Source organism: Macaca thibetana, chromosome 1 (assembly GCF_024542745.1).
Source record: "Macaca thibetana thibetana isolate TM-01 chromosome 1, ASM2454274v1, whole genome shotgun sequence".
Classification (NCBI taxonomy): Eukaryota; Metazoa; Chordata; class Mammalia; order Primates; family Cercopithecidae; genus Macaca; species Macaca thibetana.
In genome coordinates, this window is record NC_065578.1 from 123,751,683 (window position 1) to 123,772,723 (window position 21,041).

General features: G+C 48.1%; 2 protein-coding genes across 12 annotated transcripts in view; both read right to left on the reverse strand.

Moving 5' to 3' along the window:
- PI4KB (phosphatidylinositol 4-kinase beta) overlaps positions 1–2,583 on the reverse strand; it is a 36,204-nt gene extending 33,621 nt beyond the window's left edge. For 2 of the 8 annotated variants that reach the window (XM_050749838.1, XM_050749818.1), the window contains exons 1-2: positions 2,257–2,583; positions 1,159–1,360 (exon numbers count right to left, since the gene is read on the reverse strand). In XM_050749838.1, coding sequence (XP_050605795.1) covers positions 1,159–1,166 — 8 coding nt within the window. In that variant the 5' untranslated portion in view covers positions 1,167–1,360; positions 2,257–2,583. Of the gene's footprint in view, positions 1–1,158; positions 1,361–2,256 lie in introns of those variants that run through there. The other 6 variants (XM_050749828.1, XM_050749791.1, XM_050749800.1 and 3 more) reach the window with 5 other exon arrangements.
- Positions 2,584–10,823: 8,240 nt separating this feature from the next.
- RFX5 (regulatory factor X5) lies at positions 10,824–17,491 on the reverse strand. Of its 4 annotated transcripts, none has more exons than XM_050750008.1 (11): positions 17,363–17,491; positions 16,730–16,757; positions 16,356–16,484; positions 16,079–16,112; positions 15,269–15,351; positions 14,892–15,011; positions 14,580–14,699; positions 14,389–14,470; positions 13,874–14,075; positions 13,533–13,636; positions 10,824–13,369 (listed from the first exon to the last, which is right to left on the reverse strand). In XM_050750008.1, the coding sequence occupies exons 3-11, from the start codon at positions 16,469–16,471 to the stop codon at positions 12,368–12,370; spliced, it is 1,863 nt and encodes a 620-aa protein (XP_050605965.1). In that variant the 5' UTR covers positions 16,472–16,484; positions 16,730–16,757; positions 17,363–17,491; the 3' UTR covers positions 10,824–12,367. The 4 variants fall into 4 exon arrangements, with proteins under 4 accessions (XP_050605965.1, XP_050605969.1, XP_050605970.1 ...); XM_050750012.1 differs by having other exon boundaries at positions 16,640–16,757; XM_050750013.1 differs by having other exon boundaries at positions 16,633–16,757.
- Between the last annotated feature and the right edge of the window lie 3,550 nt (positions 17,492–21,041).

Consider the following 21,041-nt stretch of genomic DNA (forward strand, 5'->3'; position numbering starts at 1 on the left):
TTTCACTCAGTCACCCAGGCTGGAGTACACTGGCATGATCTCGGCTCACTGCAACCTCCGCCTCCTGGATTCAAGTAATTATCCTGCCTCAGCCTCCTGAGTAGCTGGGATTACAGAAGCCCACCACCATGCCTGGCTAATTTTTTGTATTTTTAGTAGAGACGGGGTTTCACCATGTTGGCCAGGCTGGTCTCGAACTCCTGACCTCGGGTGAGCTGCCTGCCTCAGCCTCCCAACATGCTGGGACTATAGGCGTGAGCCACTGCGCCCGGCAGGAAAGCTTCTTCTAATAAGGGGAATTATGAGGAGATTGTACCATGGCTAACAACAAGGAAGAGAAAGGAAGTGGGATAAGATGACATAACTACTCCCAAACAGGCCTAGAATTAGAAACTGAATGGAATCTTATGTGCCCTTTCACTATCACAGGCTGAGAGAGACATGGCAGCAACTAGTTGCCTAAGTCTCAGTTCACTCCAAGTTCTCTTTTCCAGCCAGTTTCCTTGAAGTGCTTTCCCACAAACATACTTTCCACCTATAGAATCTGGAGTTATGGATCAAGTACATGAGGAACAGCACAGAAAATCAGCCACTTAATGCACTGGGCGAAAAAGCAAAGCAGATGAAAGAAGCAGTCCTGGAGCTTGTCTTTCAAAATGACTTACACCCCTGGTTGTGGACTAGAAACATCCCACAGAAAGATCAAGGTGAAGGAAAATTCTCTGGATGACTAAATCATCACTAATAAATACCTTTTGCCTGGGGAACCCAAAATGTTTTGTAAACAAAGAAACCAAATCTGATTTTTCCCCCAACCCACATCCTGCTACCAACTTATTACTGCACTGATGCCTATAGAGAGTGGGCCATTTTCCAAAAGGATCGCTTTAGAGGTCAAGTGAGGAAGTCACATGCTGAACCCAGGAGTCCTGATTGTGAATGTATAAGCTCTTTCCATTGTCTCATGTTCCTTTTTCCAGTTACACCCTTACCCCACTCCAGGCCTGAGTTCTTATGGAACCCCAACCAAAACTATTCTAGTAAACCACAAGAGTAAACTGATTCCTCATGGATCTGGACAGGGGTGGGAAGGCACTCTATTCTGTGATTCCTTTAACAAAAGCCTAAAATTAAATAATCTGAAACAAGATTTCTCACAATCTCATTCAATTTCCACGCAGGCCTGTTCATCCCTCCTAGTGGCTGCTCCGGAGTAGTCAACCAAGTGTAATCTGATAGGGACTTCTTCAAAACTTGCTCCGGCCTTCAGAAACACCCTTCTGTCCTGAACGGCCTGAGGCAGCTGAGGCTCCCCCTGTTCACAACACATTTTTCTTCTTAGTTCAAGGTTTAGTTGATCCTGAAATAAGTGGTATGTGGAGATAAAGAGTGTGACAGAGAACGCAAGAAGACCACGGGAAAAACAGAACCAAATGTCACAAGGATCAGCAAAATCCTTGAAACTCGAGGGAGGTGTCAAAGGTGGAAATCCTGAATGGGAAGGGCACTGTCAAACCTCTCCCCTACAGACAGAAACCTCTAGAAGGTTGGGTGATTGAGGAGGCAGAAAGAGAAGCTACAGAAAGTTAAGGGTAGGGATCATAATGCATCCAGAGAAGGGTGAGGACTAGGTTCAAAGTAAGAATGTAAATGGCACTTTGGGATTGATGACAAGGGCCCGAGATCCCTTGAGGAGAAGGGAACAGGCAATTCTTGGAAGCCAGGAGCTGGCTGGGTGGGTGGGTGACGGTGAGGTAATGGAATCAGAGGCAGCACAGGAAGACAGGGATACAATCGCTGTCTCAGGGAAATGGGAACCCAGTGCTGGAGTTGCACAGGGACATCGGAAGAAAAGGGCAAACCAGGAAAAGAGGTAAAGGTGGAGTCCATGGAATAGGTTTGGGGCAGGGGCAGAGACGACGAAGAAGGACAAGGATGGGCCTATGGGAGTCGTCTGATGTGGAAAGGGTTCATGACTTAAAAAAAGAATAATTCGAGATGTAGGCAACAGGGATAAGAGTAAGGGAGGGGGGAATCCCCGAGGCGGAGGGAGGAGCTAATAGAAGAGGAAGCCAAAAAGCGGAGGAGGACCCCAGGCCTGAGAGGAAAGGGTGGAGAAGGAACCCGGGGTGCAGTTGACACCAGGAGGGCAGTTTCGTAGTCGAACTCAGGTGGAGAAGACTGTGCGGGACAGGGTGGGAGAGCGACCACCCCCCCAACAGGGCAAAGGTGACTCATGGAGGAGGAGTAGCTTACCTCTGGGGGACCCCCGCGGAGGGGGTGCGGGCAGTCGCGGTCGGACTGCCGACACCGCCGCCTCAGCAGCAGCGACCGCTCCCGGGTTCCATTGGTCGCCTGCGCTTCCCTGACAGCGGCCGCGGCGGCTGCACCAGGCCCCGGCTGCGGGGCTGCCCGCGGCGCCGCCTGAAGGGGCCTTCAGGCTGCCACAAGTCGACCGGGCCACACAACCTCCTCTTCCTCCCTCAGTACAACCAAGACAAAAATAATAATAATAATAAAATAAAATAAAATTCCCCAGCAGGTCTCGATGTAGTATTCTTTTCCTAAATCCAAGCCAAGCCCTTCTTCCCAGGATAAGCTTTCCTGCTTCTCCAACGCTCAGGACCCTACCGATCCCATAGTAATCTAAGGAGTCGGGTGAGCTGCCCGGAACATGCCTGTTCAGAAATAGAAAAGGGGGCGGGGAAAAGATGTTTGGAAGCTCGCGAGGGAGAGAGGGCGAAGGGAGGAGCTTACGGGTGGGAGGAGGGGACAATCTTTATGAAGCGGGCCTAAGCGATAGCGTTTGCGAGGCTAAAGAAGCCGAGAGAGAAGTAAAATTTGCTGCATAAGTAGGGTGAGCTGGCGGGCGTGCGTGCCCTGTTAGAGAAGTATGGACATATGCATACTTCCAGAAGTATATTAACATGCAAATTATATGTAAATGACCGTTTGAGTAACCAACCAAATTACCGTAATCAATGACTTTTCCCCATCCCCTACGCTACAAGACTCCCTTAGTAAATCAGGCCGTGGGATGGACGTTGGGTTTCAAGAAGGGCGAGCAGGAAGACGGCGGACGGGGAAGACGTTCTCCCTCACTGCCCTTTTCCTACTCATCTTTGAGGACGATGCGGAGGTTAAACCCCTTAACGTTTCGGGAATGGCGCGGTCCGACCGCGTCAGTCTTTCGCCGTTAGAGAGGCCCGACTCGAGGCCGTGGTTCTGCCTCCGAGGTCACCACCAGCCTGGGCAGCCTGTGACCTCCAGCATCCATACGCCGAGCCCTCCTGGGAGGGGCTGGACAGGGCCAGGTTGGGAGAGGTGAGTGAAATGGCAAAGGCTTGGAGGGCACAATCCCTTCTTCCAAACAAAACGAAGCCATATTAGGCGAAACAAATAAACAAAAACACGCCATGCAAATGGGCCTCTGGTGTTGCTTTTGTGTAATTTTCGTTTGTTTGTTTTGTAAAGACAGGGTCTTGCTATGTTGCCCACGCTGGTCTCTAACTGCTAGCCTCAAGCAATCTGCCGGCCTCAGGTACCAAAGTGCTGGGATTATAGGCCTGAGTCACCTCACCCAGCCAGCTTTGTGTATTTTTCGGTTAACATTGTTGATTTAGAGCCCTCTTTGTCCTCAGAACCTCTGTCTCAACGTCTTTCCTAGGCTTTACTTAATATTCAATGCCCCTCGTTAGGGCCTTACATAATACATTGAGGCTAGTTACTTGAGCCCGGGTCTTGAATGCCATCTTCCCTGCCACTTACAAGCTGTTTGATTTGGAATAACTAATGTAACCTCTTTGAACCTCAGTTTCTATGTCTACAAAGAAGACATATGGATGAAGTAATATTAGCCCATTACAGGGTTTTGTGAGGATCAAGAGAGTACAAGTTGCTACTATAATACTTTATTATTAATTATTGGGACAATCATACAGGATAGATGATGAAAGAGTCACTACTTACAATGTTTAATTGGAAGGCAGAATAAAGTGTAATAGCTTGAAAATGCCTGTGTAAAACATGCAGAATGTACAACAGTAGAACAAATGGGGTACCTAACCTAATTGTTGAAGGAACATAGTAGAGTTTAAGTTAATTTGGAAGGCCTATATGTGTATGGACACACACACATACACACACACACACACACACACAGACACATCAGTATATGGTGAATGAATGAATGGAAGGCTTCTTAGAAATATTGTGAGTCAGGTCTTAGAATAGATATTGGATATAACCCAGCAAAATAAAAGACGAGTGAGCATTCTGAAAGCAAAAAAATTGTATGTTGAAGAACAGAAATGGGAATTTGTTCATATCATGAGGAGAGGGCAAGCAGACAAGCTAGGTTAAAGTGGGAGTACAGTATGAAAGATGAACAAAGAATGGGGACAAGAGTGCCAAAGATAGTTTAAATTTGTCGGCTGGGCTCAGTGGCTGACACCTCTAATCCCAGCACTTTGGGAGGCTGAGGTGGGCGGATTGCTTGGGCTCAGGGGTTTGAGACCAGCCTGGGCAACATGGTGAAACCACATCTCTACAAAATACAAAAATTAGCCTAGCTGGCATGGCATGCACCTGTAGTCCCAGCTACTTAGGAGGCTGAGGTAGGAGGATCACTTGAGCCTGGGAGACAGAGGCTGCAGTGAGCCGAGATTATGCCACTGCACTCCAGCCTGGACAATGGAGTGAGACCCTGTCTCAAACAAAATAAAAAATTATCGGCCTGGCATGGTGGCTCATGCCTGTAATCCCAGCACTGCACTCCAGCCTGGACAATGGAGTGAGACCCTGTCTCAAAAAAAATAATAAATTATCGGCCTGGCATGGTGGCTCAACGTCTGTAATCCCAGCACTTTGGGAAGCCAGGGTGGGTGGATCAACCAAGGTCAGGAGTTTGAGACCAGCCTGACCGACATGGTGAAACCCCATCTCTACTAAAAATACAAAAATTAGCTGGGCGTGGTGGCACATGCCTGTAATCCCAGCTACTCGGGAGGGTGAGGCAGGAGAATCACTTAAACCCGAGAGGTGGAGGTTGCAGTGAGCCAAGACTGCACCATTGCACTCCAGCCTGGGCAACAGAGTGAGACTCCATCTCAAAAAACAACAACAACAACAACAATTCTCACCACTGGTCTGGAGTAGGGGGAATCAGCAGTCCACATGTTAGGCCCACTAGCTCTTGGCCAGTTTCCAATCAGCTGTCCCGCAAATATCATGAGGTGATGACCCTGCTTTAGCCTAGAGTTTAAAATGTCATGTATCCCCTCAAGGGATAGCTTTCCAAACAGCCACAAGACTAGCCTTTCGAAACACTGTAGAAAGACATGTGACAACCTTTTTTATAGTAGGAAGTTTTCTTATTTTCCAATGACAGAAAAAATTTCAGGAACATCTCTGTTCAAATTTGAAGCAGGAACTTTTTATAGCTAGTCAGTTATAGACCACCCCACTAAAAATACACACACACACAAACATAAGTAGAAGAGTTTAAGTTTCCTATTTATAGCTCTAAGGGTTCATATGTGTAAATTCCTTCCTTCCCTCCCTCCCTCCCTCCCTCCCTTCCCTTCCTCCCTCCCTCCCTCCCTTCCCTTCCTCCCTCCCTCCCTCCCTTCCCTTCCTCCCTCCCTCCCTCCCTCACTCCCTCCCTTCCCTTCCTCCCTCCCTCCCTCCCTCACTCCCTCCCTTCCTTCCTCCCTCCTTCCTTCCTTTGCAGAGTCTCGCTCTGTCACCTAGGCTGGAGTGCAGTGGCGCGATCTCAGCTGAAGGGATCCTCCGCCTCCTGGGTTCAAGTGATTCTTCTGCCTCAGCCTCCCAAGTAGCTGGGATTACAGGCATGCATCGCCATGCCCAGCTAATTTTTGTATTTTTAGTAGAGACAGGGTTTCATCATGTTGGCCAGGATTGTGTTGATCTCTTGAACTTGTGATCTGCCCGCCTCGGCCTCCCAAAGTGCTGGGATTACAGGCATGAGCCACTGTGCCAGTCCCATATGTGTAAATTTATTTGCATCCCTTTATGACTGTCTTTCTGCCTTTTTCTGGAGGTTTTTTGTTTGTTTGTTTGTTTTGTTTTTTTTATCATCTTCTGTTTTTTGTTTTTGTTTTTTCTGAGACAGGATCTTGCTTTGTTGCCCAGGCTGGAGTGGCGTGATCTCAGCTCACTGCAAACTCTGCCTCCCGAGTTCAAGCGATTGTCGTGCCTTAGCCTCCCAAGTAGCTGGGATTACAGGTGAACGCCACCACACCCAGCTAATTTTTGTATTTTTAGTAGAGACAGGGTTTCACTATGTTGGCCAGGCTGGTCTCCAGTGATCCACCCGCCTCGGCCTCCCAAAGTGCTGGGATTACAGATGCACAGCACCATGCCCAGCTAATTTTTGTATTTTTAGTAGAGACAGGGTTTCACCACGTTGCCCAGGCTGGTCTCAAACTTCCAACCTCAGATGATCTGCCCACTTTGGCCTCCCAAAATGCTGGGATTATAGGTGTGAGCCACTGTGTCTCTACCAAAATCACAAAAATTAGCCAGGCGTGGTGGTGTGCATCTGTGGGAAGACTTAGGCAGAAGAATTGCTTGAACCTGGGAGGTGGAGGTTGCAGTGAGCTGCAGTCATGCCACTGCACTCCAGCCTGGGTGACAGAGTAAGACTCTTACACACACACACACACAAAGACTGAATGGAGAAGCAGATATGAGAACCATCTGACATTAAAGAAATTTCCCCCTTTAAAAACAATGCCAATTGTCTCACTGATTTTTTTTCTTGTTTTGGAAAATATAGTTATTTTTCAAAAATGATTTAGTTAAAAAATATATATGTGTATATATATATTTTTCTTTTTCTTTTTCTTTTTAATTTGAGACAGAGTCTCACTCTGTTGCCCAGGCTGGAATGCAGTGGCACCATCTGAGCTCACTGCCAACTCCATCTCCCAGGTTGGAGCCATTCTCTTGCCTCAGCTTCCTAAGTAGCTGGGATTACAGTCACCCACCACCACACCTGGCTAATTTTTGTATTTTTTGTAGAGACAGTGTTTCACCATGTTGGCCAGGCTGGTCTCAAACTCCTGACCTCAAGTGATCCACCTACCTCATCCTCCCAAAGTGCTAGGATTGCCGGGCGTGGTGGCTCAAGCCTGTAATCCCAGCACTTTGGGAGGCCGAGGCGGGCGGATCACAAGGTCAGGAGATCGAGACCACGGTGAAACCCCGTCTCTACTAAAAATACAAAAAATTAGCCGGGCGTGGTTGTGGGCGCCTGTAGTCCCAGCTACTCGGGAGGCTGAGGCAGGAGAATGGCGTGAACCCGGGAGGCGGAGCTTGCAGTGAGCCGAGATCGCGCCACTGCACTCCAGCCTGGGCGACAGAACGAGACTCCGTCTCAAAAAAAAAAAAAAAAAAAAAAAAAAAAAGTGCTAGGATTACAGGCATGAGCCACCACGCCCGGCCAAAAATGGTTTTTAAATAAATATTTTGAGTAAGTTATGTTTTCCTTCCCCACGTTTGTCTTTTTTCTCCTCAGTCTCCTTAGTTGTCAAATTGTAAAACTGAATGCTATTCTTTCCCCCCATGTTAAATTTAAAAGCATAACATTTGTGGCTGGGAATGGTGGCTCATGCCTGTAATCCTAGCATGTTGGGAGGCTGAGGTGGGTGGATCACCTGAGGTCAAGAGTTCAAGACCAGCCTGGCCATCACGGCAAAACCCTGTCTCTACTTAAAAAACAAAACAAGGCCGGGCGCGGTGGCTCAAGCCTGTAATCCCAGCACTTTGGGAGGCTGAGACGGGCAGATCACAAGGTCAGGAGATCGAGACCAGCCTGGCTAAATACGGTGAAACCCCGTCTCTACTAAAAAATACAAAAAACTAGCCGGGTGAGGTGGCGGGCGCCTGTAGTCCCAGCTACTCGGGAGGCTGAGGCAGGAGAATGGCATAGACCCGGGAGGCGGAGCTTGCAGTGAGCTGAGATGCGGCCACTGCACTCCAGCCTGGGCGACAGAGCGAGACTCCGTCTCAAAAAAAATAAATAAAAATAAAAATAAAAATAAAAAAATAAAAATTAGCCAGGCCTAGTGGTGGGTGCCTGTAATCCCAGATACTCAGGAAGCTGAGGCAGGGAGAATTGTTTAAAACCAGGAGGCAGAGGTTGCAGTGAGCCAAGATTGCATCACTGCACTCCAGCCTGGGTGACAGAGGGAGACTGTCTCAAAAAAAAAAAATTAAATTAAATTAAAAAGCTTAACATTTGTGATATGCTCTAAAATTTCTCACTTCACTGAACCTATTTTTAGAAAATTATCTTTTGATTAAAAAAAAAAAAATCACTCATCTCTATGTAAGATCCCAAGGAGCCACTATAGGTGTAGATGGTTTTGCACTTGGATGGTGGGTGACCCTATGGGAACCTATGCTATCCTGTGTACACACAGAGCCTCTAGCTTTGGTAGGAAAGTATGTATGTTTTGCACATTGAGGTGTGGGGAGGGCAGGAAATTACCAGCAGAATAAGATAATGTCATTTATTTGTCTTGTTTATAAACTGGGGAAAGAAGTTGGCTTATTCAAAAGTCAGTAAAATATGACTCTAGTTATATCTTTTTTTTTTTTAAGACAGAGTCTCATTCTGTTGCCCAGGCTAGAGTGCAATGGTGCAATCTTGACTCACTGCAACCTCTGCCTCCCAGGTTCAAGCAGTTCTCCTGCCTCAGCCTCCCCAGTAGCTGCAATTACAGGCATGAGCCACCACTCCCAGCTAATTTTTGTATTTTTAGTAGAGACAGGGTTTCACTATGTTGGCCAGGCTGGTCTCAAACTCCTGGACTTGAGATCTGGCCGCCTCAGCCTCCCAAAGTGCTGGGATTTTATATTCTGTAACTTACCTTGGATATCTAAATCCGTTTTGTTGTTTTCTGCTGAGTCCTGTTCATGGTAGCTTGTTTACTTGTATATTTTATATTTTGGGGTTTTTGTTTTTTTGTTTTTTGTTTTGAGATGGCGTCTCGCTCTGTCACCCATGCTGGAGTGCAGTGGTGCAGTCTCAGCCCACTGCAACCTCTGCCTCCTGGGTTCAAGGGATTCTCCTGCCTCAGCCTCCCAAGTAGCTGGGATTACAGGCGCACGTCACCACACCCGGCTAATTTTTGTATTTTTAGTAGAGACAGGGTTTCACAATATTGGCCAGGCTGGCCTTGAACTTCTGGCCTCAAGCAATCCACCTGCCACGGCCTCCCAAAGTGCTGGGATTACAGGCGTGAGCCAGTGTGCCTGGCCTATTTTATATTTTGGGGTTTTGAACTCATATTTTGTTTAATCTGTGGGAATCCTGAGGACCTTAATTAGGAATACTTCCCTCCAGAGAGGATTTGCATTTGCATAAACCTGGAACTATGTTAGCCCCTTCAGGAATCCAGGTTTAATTCAGGAGTTGCAGGTTTTTCTTCCCTTCCCTTGGCTTAGGCCCAAGGCTTAGACTATGATCATAATGCTGACACTGGCATTTGTCCTCAGGGCAAACCAGCTTCTACTACTCCATGTGGCTCTTCCTTTATATAGGTTTCAACTTTTTTTTTTTAATTTTTTTTTTGTTGAGATGGAGTCTCGCTCTGTCGCCCAGGCTGGAGTGCAGTGGCCGGATCTCAGCTCACTGCAAGCTCCACCTCCTGGGTTCACGCCATTCTCCTGCCTCAGCCTCCCAAGTAGCTGGGACTACAGGCGCCTGCCACCTCGCCCGGCTAGTTTTTGTATTTTTTTTTAGTAGAGACGGGTTTCACTGTGTTAGCCAGGATGGTCTCGATCTCCTGACCTCGTGATCCGCCCGTCTCGGCCTCCCAAAGTGCTGGGATTACAGGCTTGAGCCACCGCGCCCAGCCTTTTTTTTTTTAATTTGTGTTTTTTTTTTTTTTTGGTGGAGTCTCGCTCTGTCACCCAGGCTGGAGTGCAGTGGCACGATGTCGGCTCACTGCAACCTCCATCTCCTGGGTTCACACCATTCTCCTGCTTCAGTCTTCTGAGTAGCTGGGACTACAGGCGCCTGGCACCATGCCCGGCTAATTTTTGGTATTTTTAGTGGAGACGGGGTTTCACCGTGTTAGCCAGGATGGTCTCCATCTCCTGACCTCATAATCTGCCTACCTCGGCCTCCCAAAGTGCTGGGATTACAGGCGTGAGCCACGGTGCCTGGCCTGTACTTTTTTTTTTTAGTGATTTATCTTTCTAATAAACTCAGCAATGTGCTAAAAAGTATGTTTGCTGTGATTTATCTAGAATCTAGTTGTATTTTAATGGGATAGCCCTTTCTCTTATCCATGCTGTCAGAAGTAGGAGTCCTTTCCTGTGGTTTTGATATTTTCCCTCTTGTTTTTTAAGTATCAGGCATTTTTTAGAAGCTGGTTTACTCAGACCCCAACTTCAAACATTCTAGCTGGGGAGACGGACAAATAAATGATCACAGCACACTGTGAGTTATATAAGTAGTGAGCACAGAGTGCTAAGGGAGCCCAGAGAGAGATCATGTGTGTCAGGCAAGAATCAGAGATGACTTCCCTGTAGATGTGAGTAGGAGTTAGCTGCACAAGTCAAAACTCACAAAGCAAGGACAAAACAACATAAGACATATTGTAAAACAAAAAGAACTAAGTCATGATACTCTACCGCATAAGAGCTGTAAATTCAGAGACATCAGCTTGGGCTGTATATATACATATACGGTTTAAAAAATCTATAGCAGATAATAGACATGAAAGTTAAGGACAGTGGTTACTGCTAAGAAGAGGCAGGGGACAGGCTAGGGAGGAACACAAACGCAATGGTATTTCAAATGTTTTAATGTATAAATTGTGTTGTGGGTCATAGGTACTCATTAGTATGCTTCATAATTTATTCACATTAGATATACTCTTTATAGATACCAAACATTACATATTATAATTTCTTTAAATCTGCTCTGGTGGAAATAAATGAACACATGAAGTCTCCCTGAAAGAAAATCAGTGTTTTTGGGGAAGAACCAAGATTCCCTGACAGAAGCTACCCTATGTAGAGGACAAAGTAGGTCTTCAATAAATATTAGTTGGTTTACTGCTTCTCCCAAGGATACATCTGGAGGGTCTGCATTCCGTTCTCATTGGTGCTGCCTGACCACAGAACTAGCTCTTTCTGTGACATCTAACCTAAACCCCGCAGTCCTAAGTCCTGACACGTATGACAAGATGCTGCCACCTGGTGGCTACAGAATAGATTTAATGGCTAGGAAGTCTTTCATGCTAGCTGGTGGAACTGGCAATAGGGAGAGATAGGGAAGCAGGAATGAGGAGAAAACAAAAATTAAGAAACAGGAAAAGGAGCTCCATCTCTAAGATGGAGGCAGAAAAAAAGGGACTATTGTCTAAATGAGACTGGAGAGTCCCTACAGGAAAATGGCTTCCCTCTCCTTCATTCTGAGACTAGAAACAAGAGGAAAGAGGCTATAGCTTGTATTGAGGGAAATGCAAGACTGAGGAGAAAAAAAAGCAGGTCTAGCTGATCTCAACTTAGCAAGCTAAAATAATAGTAGCCTGGTGTCAGCGGCCACCCAAGCAACTGCATGCTCCTAGTTTCCACTTGGGGAATCCATGTGATTTTGGGGAGGCTGACCCCACCCTTTTCCCCAAAGGTGTAGTCCATGGTGTAGAATAAGCAAATTAGCATGTACCATCCTCCTGGCCACAATGATTGGTCAGGGGTGGACATGTGACCCAGGCCTAATCAGTGTGAATGTTAGGGCTTTTGCTGAGATTTCTGGTACAAAGATGCCTTCTTTTTTTGATTGGACATAAATGGGGAAACGTGTAATCCTAGGAATGCTAGCAGCCATTAAGTGGCCCAGACTTAAGATGGTCCTACAGAAGACGCAACAGTGAGAAAAAAAATCAGTCCGGTATTTAGAGACATACTGAGCTACTGCGTCAGGCTTCACCTGGAGCCAGCACTACCTATGGACTTTCCAGTTACATGAACCAATAAACCCTTTTTATTTTAAGCCAGTTTGAATTAGGTTTTCTGTGATTTAAAACCAAAAGATCCCTAACCTATACATTCATCATAGCCCATTCCTACCTTCCCACAGGATAGCACAGGGAATACAGGTAAGGTCACTACAGATTTATTGGTTATACTAAAGCCAAGGGTATCAAGCTGAAAAGGTCAGAGGCAGCAACCAGGTACTAAGTAGACTGGATGACTCGGCTGTCTGTACAGAAGAGAATGGACTTCTTTAGGAAAAGAATAGCCAAATGAGAAGCAAGTGCAGAGAAGGGCCTCCACTAGGCAAAGTTAATGTAGGGATATAAACACTCTTCCCCACAGACCTATATCATGGGGGTGTTGCTTTGGGGTCTTTATGCTCCTGGGATAAGGAATTTTGAAGCACATGCTCCTTTAAGTCTTTATTACCCTGTGGTGCAGTGCCTACCTCTCCCTTTGCCAAAGGAAAAGCCTCCTTTTGGCTTCTGCTGCCTCTGATGACACTCACTTTTGAGGGGACCAAGGGAATTTTATCTTCTGCTTCTTTGGTATGCCGGGAACTGGGGCCCCTTCCTCCTTTGAAAACAGTACCATCTTCCTGACCCTGGGCAAGCACTGCCCCCTTTTCAGCCTCTCCCATTGGCCCTGGCCTTTCTGCCCCTCCAGCTGAGTTGCCTTCCCCTCCTAAGCCCCATGTCTCCCATGGTAACCTTGACTGGGCAGAGTCCATGGCAGCTGCTGACTTCTGAGGGGTAGAATTCCTTTCCCCACTTCCACCTGACTTTTTTCGAGGGCGCCCCCGTTTCCTTTTGGCATCACTTGCTGTATCCTCTATATCCTGCTTTGCTGCTTTAGCTGGTGGATCCTGCCCACTGGCCTCACTCACAGGTACTTCAGCTGTCCTCTTGACACCCTTGTCATGTGGTCCTGGGTCACCACCTATGCCTACCTCTCTGTTCTCTGTGCCCCGGGGCTGAGTGAGTCCCCCAGGTGGAACTCGCCCAGGCCCAGGCCCAGGCCCAGGTCCAGGTCCAGGCAAAGCAGGAACAGTTGGTAAGATCATGTTAATGATGGGTACAGCTGCTGAGGGTGCCCCGGCCCTACTAGACAGAGGCAGTGTAGCCACTTTCAGGGCACCTGAAGAAAGCCTGGGGGCCAGAATAGGTGGAGAGACTGGGATTGGTGGAATAAGCGAGCGAGGGGCCCGGGGAAGGAGCAGAGGCAGCCGAGCCACTAGGGCGTTAACCTGCAGGTTATTGGCTCCTGGGGCTGAGCTCTCAACTACACTCTTCTTCCGCTCTCCACGTGCGAGAGGGCCAGCCCCAGTTCGGGCTTCCAGATCCTTAGGAGGCTAAAAGGTAAAGAGAGGAACACAGTAAAGTGTGAAGACTGAATACTGGAGGAAACATAGACACCAGAGGCACAGGAAGTGGAAAAGCATGGGACCCAATAGGAAAAGGATATACTAAGCCCCCAGCCCAGGACAGCGAAGTCAGGGCCACTGACTTCCTTACCTGGGCCGGTCTCTCCAGCTTCTTATGGGCTTGTGAACCCTCTGGGTTCTCTACACCATTCTTTGGTTTAGATGACCGTTCCCGAGGTGCATGTTCATCCTCTTCTGCAGAGGTGCCAAAAAGGTAATAGAGTGAAGGTGAGGAAGAAACTGAGGAATAGGAGAGTGAGGCAATTCTGATTCACTGACTGGTAGAGACAGGAAATGGGGTGCTAAAGCATGTCTTAGAAGGGTCTCCAGGAAGAGAGGGCAAATCCAAGGTGTCTCTATTCTGTGTGTGGGAGGGTCACTGAAGCTGAAAGTGGGTCAGGGTTGCTGAGACATAAGAGAGGGTCCACCCACCAGCAAGCCCCATGGCCTTAAGCACATGGGCATGTGCAGATCGGGCAGAGATGAGATGCTGCTGTAGCAGGAAGCGGGCGACCTCAACGATGGAACTGAAGGACCGTTTCAGGATCCGCTCTGCCCAGTCACACGTCAGGGCACAGGCTGCCTCCACCAGTTCATCTCGAGGTGCTGGGGTTACTTCTGGGCCCATTTCTGGCTGAAGTGGGGAAGGACATGCCCAATCACTCTCCAAATTAAATAACCCTTGTCCCCTCTCTTGAAGTGACCTAAGACTGTTGACCAAAGCTGAGACCAGACTGGGGATGGGAGTAGCCTCTACCTATCCCACTGCAGAAGCCCACAAGTTCTCTTCATCCTCTGCCTCAGCTGCAGGGTTGGCAGAAGGGAACATCATACCTAGAAGCTACGTACATAATGACTGAGGCTGTTAGCCCTCAAAACATGCCCCAAAGACCTCTGCCTTTTACCTGGGAGAGAAGAGTAGAATTGGAGGGTGATTTGGTACTTACACTCTCAGAACCCTTTAGGTCAAGTCCAGGCAGGGGTGGCATAGACACCAAGGTCTTCCTTCGTATGCCACTGTAGCAATATCTGATGCAAGTTAAAGAGCAGCCAACACATGGCAATCTCCAAACCCCTTGAGCAAGTTAAGCTGTTCCACTCCTGGGTCTCCACCCCCAACCTCTCTAGTCAAGGATACTTGGACTGGCCCCGGCCACCAAGCCTTCGAGCTTTGATGTCAGGGAAGATCTCTCTGATGATCTTGCCAAAGTTGGCTGTGCTGAGTGGGCGGCAACAGGCGAGACTCTCACAGTACTTCCTGAGTGAGAGGGGAGCAGAGTGGGAACATACTCAGAGAAGGAGGCCATGGGTAGGCTCGAAGGGTCCCTAGGGATCAAGTGTGAGGAACCCTTTAAGAAGGCAGGCTTTAATCAAGGCAGGAAGCTCTTCATGGGTGAGGGGGTCCTATGCCAACCAATCCACTCACCCCACCACCCACCCTTCCACCCACCGATAGGCATCATAAACACTTTGCTTTGGCAGACAGGTGTCAGTGTGCTCTTCCAGGTGGTTGCGGATCCACCTATAGGCATACATGTACTCCTCATTGCTCAGTGTACTTGGCTCTGAGCTACAGAAACAAAAGGAACAAGCATTACTAAGACCCTAACAGTTGTCCTGGTTCTTCCCAAACTACCACTTCAGTAGTGCTGGACCAAAGTAGTTCACCCAGAATCTACCTTTCCCTGGTAAACCAAGTCAGGGTGGGGACCTTACCTCTTCATCAAGGACAGCAGTTACGAGTCTTCCTATTTACCTCACCCCTTCCCAGTGAACCTTTCTCTAAGAATCAGAACCTCTGCCATCTAAAAATACCATCAAACCTACCTTTTGTCTCCAGTGCTGGGTCCTGAGGGGAGCTGAAGGTAGAGATACAGCTTGTCATTGTCAGAAAATTTCTGTACATCTTGCTGAGATAGGACAAAACAGAGGCAGGAGAAATAATAAGGCCAAGAAGGACCCAATGTAGGACCCTCTGATTCCCACCCCAAAGTCTAGCTGACTTAGAGGGTGTCAGACTGAAAAAGGACCTTAGAAATTATTTGATAAGGCTGGGCGCGGTGACTCACGCCTATAATCCCAGCACTTTGGGAGGCCAAGGTGGGCGGTTCACGAGGTCAGGAGATCGAGACCATCCTGGCTAATACAGTGAAATCCCGTCTCTACTAAAAATACAAAAAAAATTAGCCGGGCGTGGTGACAGGCGCCTGTAGTCCCAGCTACTGGGGAGGCTGAGACAGGAGAATGGTGTGAACCCGGGAGGTGGAGCTTGCAGTGAGCTGAGATCGCACCACTGCACTCCATCCTGGACCACAGAGCGAGACTCCATCTCGAGAAAAAAAAAAAAAAATTATTTGACACTAGGTGCTCTGAGGGGCCCTGTAGGCTACCACATCGAGGAGGGGAGTAGAGGAGATCAGCTCTGAATTCATCTCTGCTGGGCTTCTACACAAGCGCTCACAGAGATCGAGTGAGAGGCACAAAGTCAAACTGGCAGCAAGTTTGCAAAGCCAAGGATCTTCTGACAAGATAGACCCTACCTCTCCCACATCAATGTTTTGTTGATGCCCATCATCCTCACATCCTCCTCCCTCAGCATTTCCATCCCTCTATTGCCCTCTTCCCCAACACACTTACCAGGATTCCCTCTACTTTGTTCTGCACGGCCTTGCTGTGGGGAATAGGAGAAAGCTGGAGGTCACACACGAGGTTTTCTCCCTCTCTTTATCTGACTGCTAAGGAGGGAAAAGGGCTGAAATGCCCAGCAGGTGCTCAAGCATTGCTACCATGGCCAAGAATCTCCCTCTGCTCCCATGCCCTTGCTGAGAGGCAGTTCATCTACAGCCAAAGTGAAGTGCTGCAGGGATCTATACTCAGGTCTTGGACAGGATTTGGAGATGTGATCAGTACTTACGAAATGGTACCTCGGAGCCTTTGAAGAAGGGTGGTAGGTTCCCCAGCCTCAGCACCACCTGGAGGGGGCCTTCCCCCAGTCTTGGGGCTCTTAGCATCAGGCTCATCTTCTGCCATCCCGGCATGAGGGCTAGAATTGAGAGGGACAGGCATAAAGATGTAACTCACACTGGCCTTCCCTTCCCCTGAAGGCCCCAGGGCACTCCTCATCTCTTTACCCAGAAAGGCAGAGAAACAGAAACAAAGCCTCCGAATTTCCCCAGTGGTCTTTTTCTCACCACTTGCCTTCTCCGAAAATTAGAAATTATTCCATTACTTCGCCAGGCCCATATATACCCAAAGAGATCTTTGCCATCTCCATTCTATCTGCCCCACCTTTTTGAAGTCTCCTAAATCTGGAAAACTGTAAAGGAAGAGATAGGGGGATTGGGAATCCATGTTAGCAAGAAATTTTCATTTCTGCCTCTGACCCCATACTGCCCTCCTCCCCCTCAAAAACAACAATAACAGCCACAAAACAAAGTTCTCTAATTCTCAAAAATACTCCTCACCATTGCATATGCTTGGGAGGTCAGAAAGGATACGAACATATTCTGCCTTTCTAGGCTTGGAAAAAAAACTGGGCCCAAGTTCTCATTACTTAATCTCTCCACGACTTCCCCCGCTGCTCCCCCTCCCCACGTCGCCGGTCCCTACGTCATCTCCCACAACAGCCCATCCTGAGGCGCGCCCCCACCTCCTTCCCTTCCCCCTCCATTCAATCCCCGGTTTCTGCAAAGTGGAGGGGGGGTGGGGCGGGGTAGCGGAACTCATGGGCTGGGCGTCAGAAACCCGGCAGGGGAATGGGGTCCCAGATTCCGGGCACGTGCACATGGGTGAAGAAGCTGTTGAAAATACAGCTACAGTCTTTTTCTGCTCTCCTCCCAACTCATCTTGCCCCCTCCCTACCTCTGAACAGTCGCCTTCCAACACAAGCAACAATAAAGGTAAGGGAGAAAGAGAAACTACCTCGTAGCCACCTCCACTCCGGCCCAGCCCCAAGGTCCTGGCCCAGCCGGCTCGTGCGTTGCTTTATTTTCCTTTTTCTGAATGGTTGTAACAGCCGCGATCTGCCTAGATACACGGGCGGCCTGCTCTGTCATTGGTCACTGCTGCCACCCCGGAGACAGAAGGCGCCGGGCTCGTACCGGCGGCCGCTGAAGTCTGCCTGGTAACAGAATCTGATTGGTCAATAGGGGAGGGAAAATCCAAAATTGGTCTTATTTGAGTCAAGAGGGGGAAGTCCGGGTTGGGTTTCGGTTAAAACTGGGGTCGGTTGGGACTGCAGGTCCCAAGAGATTCTTCTCTTAAAGGGACCGCAGGATAAAAGAACGAGTGCTCGTCTCCCTTTGGAACTGTCTTTTCTTTTGCCCTCCCCTTTTGTGTTTCAGTTTAGTCTACGGTCCTCAGAGCTACCGGAAGAGAAGAATCAATGGATGATAAAATAACTAGAAAATGATGGATAGGAGTGATGGAAGTTCGCTGTAAGCTCCTATAACCCCCCCATCCATCACAATCACCACATGCCTAACACAACCTGCAGACACACTCACTCGCAACAGACCTGCAGTCTGGGCTCTTTCCTTCTTGATGGAGGCCTCAAAACCTCAGCAGTTGTACCACATTAAACTAAAATGCTTTTTCCCTGTTAGTGTTTCTTGATTTCCCGTGTGTACTTTCCTTCCAAGGAGTTGCAAATGCATTTGCATCCCCATAGTTCTGCAGTCGGTGAACCCTGGAATTTTGATGGACTCCCACGGGAGTGCTGGATGCCAGAGGAACTTTTTACCCTCAGGGAACATTGTACTGAACAGGTTATGGGTTCTTAACCCTTTTCCTTAAGACGTTTTAAGGTTATGAATCAGACGAAAGCGATGGACCCTCTACCATGAAAAATGCACACACAGACCAAGTTTTGCATCTAATTTCAGAGAGATCATGGACTACAGGTTGCAAGCCTCTTAAATGGATATATTTTGTTTTGCACAGCGGACATGTTACAACCAAAACTGTATTTGCCATCCTGACATCTAATACGTTCTCCAGGCTCATCATTAATGTGCTTTTGTAAAGAAGACAGCAGTGCTGCCTGAGCTCATCACCATTGCCCTTTACAGCCTGCCTTTCCCTATTACCAGCTTCTATGAGTACTGGAGGAAGCCAGGAGATTGTGGAGTTGGGGGAATAAGGATATATTGGCAAGAAGGTTTTCTTTTTTCTTTCTTTCTTTTTTATTTCTTTGAGACGGAGTCTCACTCTATCGCCCGAACTGGAGTGCAGTGGCGCAATCTCGGCTCACTGCAATCTCCGTCCCCTGGGTTCAAGCGATTCTCCTGCCTCAGCCTCCCGAGTAGCTAGAACTACAGGTGACTGCTACCACGCCCGGCTATTTTTTTTTTTTTTTTTTTGAGATGGGAGTCTCAGTCTGTTGCCAAGCTGGAGTGCAATGGCACAGTCTTGGCTCACTGCAACTTCCACCTCCTGGGTACAAGCGATTCTCCTGCCTCAGACTCCTGGGTAGCTGGGATTACAGGCGCCTGCCACCACGCTGGGCTAATTTTTGTATTTTTAGTAGAAATGGGATTTCACCATGTTGGCCAGGATGGTCTCGATCTCTTGACCTCATGATCTGCCCGTCTTGGCTTCTCAAAGTGCTGGGATTACAGGTGCCAGCCACCGAGCCTGGCTAATTTTTTGCATTTTTAGTACAGATGGGGTTTCACCATGTTGGCCAGGCTGGTCTCGAACTCCTGACCAGCAAGAGTCAGATTTATTTATTTTTTTATTTTATTTTATTTTTTTTTGAGACGGAGTCTCGCTCTGCCGCCCAGGCTGGAGTGCAGTGGCCGGATCTCAGCTCACTGCAAGCTCCGCCTCCCGGGTTCCCGCCATTCTCCTGCCTCAGCCTCCCGAGTAGTTGGGACTACAGGCGCCCGCCACCGCGCCCGGCTAGTTTTTTGTATTTTTTAGTAGAGACGGGGTTTCACCGTGTTAGCCAGGATGGTCTCGATCTCCTGACCTCGTGATCCGCCCGTCTCGGCCTCCCAAAGTGCTGGGATTACAGGCTTGAGCCACCGCGCCCGGCCCGAGTCAGATTTATTAAGCAACAGAAAAGCTCTCAGCAAAGAGGGAGCCCAAAAGAGGGTTGCCAGCTATGAGGCTGAGTGGGAGGGTGAGGAGGGCGGCTTATGGAGTGGGAAGGGGAGGAGTGTGCTGACCGGGCCTGCAGGCTATCTTGGAGAAAGCACCACTCAGAAAGAGGTATGATAGTGTAAAGAACCAATTGGAGGCAGAGGTGAAGGCTTGGCTCAACAACTTGGCCTGGAACCAATCAGGGGCTGAAGTGAAAGCTTGGGCCAGGACCTTGGCCTGGAACCAATCAGGGGCTGAAGTGATGATTCACCCTATGTAAATAAAGACTCCCCCTGTGGCCAATCACAGAAAGATAAGCATATGTAAAATAGGTGAAAACTAAGAGACTAAGGTGTGCCAAAGAGAGAGAAATATGTCCAAAAAGGGAGTGGTATTTGTTCATCTGGGACACTATTACACATTGCCTACTAAGATTGGGAGTGATTTATTTTTTATTTTTTAAGACGGAGTCTTGCTTTGTCACCCAGGCTGGAGTGCAGTGGCACAATCTCTGCTCACTGCAACCTCCACCTCCCGAGTTCAAGCAATACTCCTGCCTCAGCCTCCCGAGTAGCTGGGATTACAGGCTCATGTCACCACACACAGCTAATTTTTTATATTTTTGGTAGAGATGGGATTTCACCATGTTGGCCAGGCTGGTCTCCAACTCCTGACCTCAAGTGATCCGCCCATCTCAGCCTCCCAAAGTGAGCCTCCCAAAGTGTTGGGATTACAGGCGTAAGTCACCGTGCCTGGACTTCTTTTTTTTTTTTTTTTCACCTCTGCACTCCAGCCTGAGTGACAGTAAGACTCTGTCTCAAAAATAAATAAACGAACAAACAGCTGGGTACAGTGGCTCATGCCTGTAATCTCAGCACTTTGGGAGGCTGTGGTGGGTGGATCACTTGAGGTCGGGAGTTCAAGACCAGTCTGGCCAATATGGTGAAACTCCATCTCTACTGAAAATACAAAAATTAGCTGGGCTGTGGTGGCGCGTGCTTGTAATCCCAGCTACTTGGGAGGGTGAGGTGGAAGAATCACTTGAACCTGGAAGGCAGAGGTTGCAGTGAGCATAGATGGTGCCACTGCACTCCAACCTGGGCAGCAGAGTAAGACCCTGTCTCAAAAAAAATAAGTAAAAAATAAATACAATACAATACAATAATAAATAATAATACAAAGACAAACTGCAAATTGGGAGAATATATTTTGAAGACATATAACTGACAAAGGATTATTATCTGGAATTTTTGAAGACTTCCTACAAAAGAAGATAACCACCTGGGCATGGTGGCTCACTTCTGTAATCCTAGCACTTTGGGTGTTTGAGATGGGCAGATCACTTGAGATCAGGAGTTCGAGACCAGCCTGGCCAACATGGTGAAACTCTATCTCCACTTAAAATACAAAAATTAACATTAGCTGCGCATAGTGGTGCACACCTGTAGTCCCAGCTACTTGGGAGGTTTAAGTAGGAGAATCGCTTGAACCCGCGTTGCAGTGAGCCAAGATAGCA

Excerpts from the sequence above, each read along its gene's own strand:
- RFX5 (XM_050750008.1), bottom strand. The coding sequence starts at position 16,471 with ATGGCAGAAGATGAGCCTGATGCTAAGAGCCCCAAGACTGGGGGAAGG. Across the intron at positions 14,471-14,579 it reads GGTGGCCGGGGCCAGTCCAA|ATATTGCTACAGTGGCATAC; the intron begins GTATCCTTGACT and ends AACTTGCATCAG. Across the intron at positions 14,076-14,388 it reads ACCTAAAGGGTTCTGAGAGT|CCAGAAATGGGCCCAGAAGT; the intron begins GTAAGTACCAAA and ends TCCCCACTTCAG.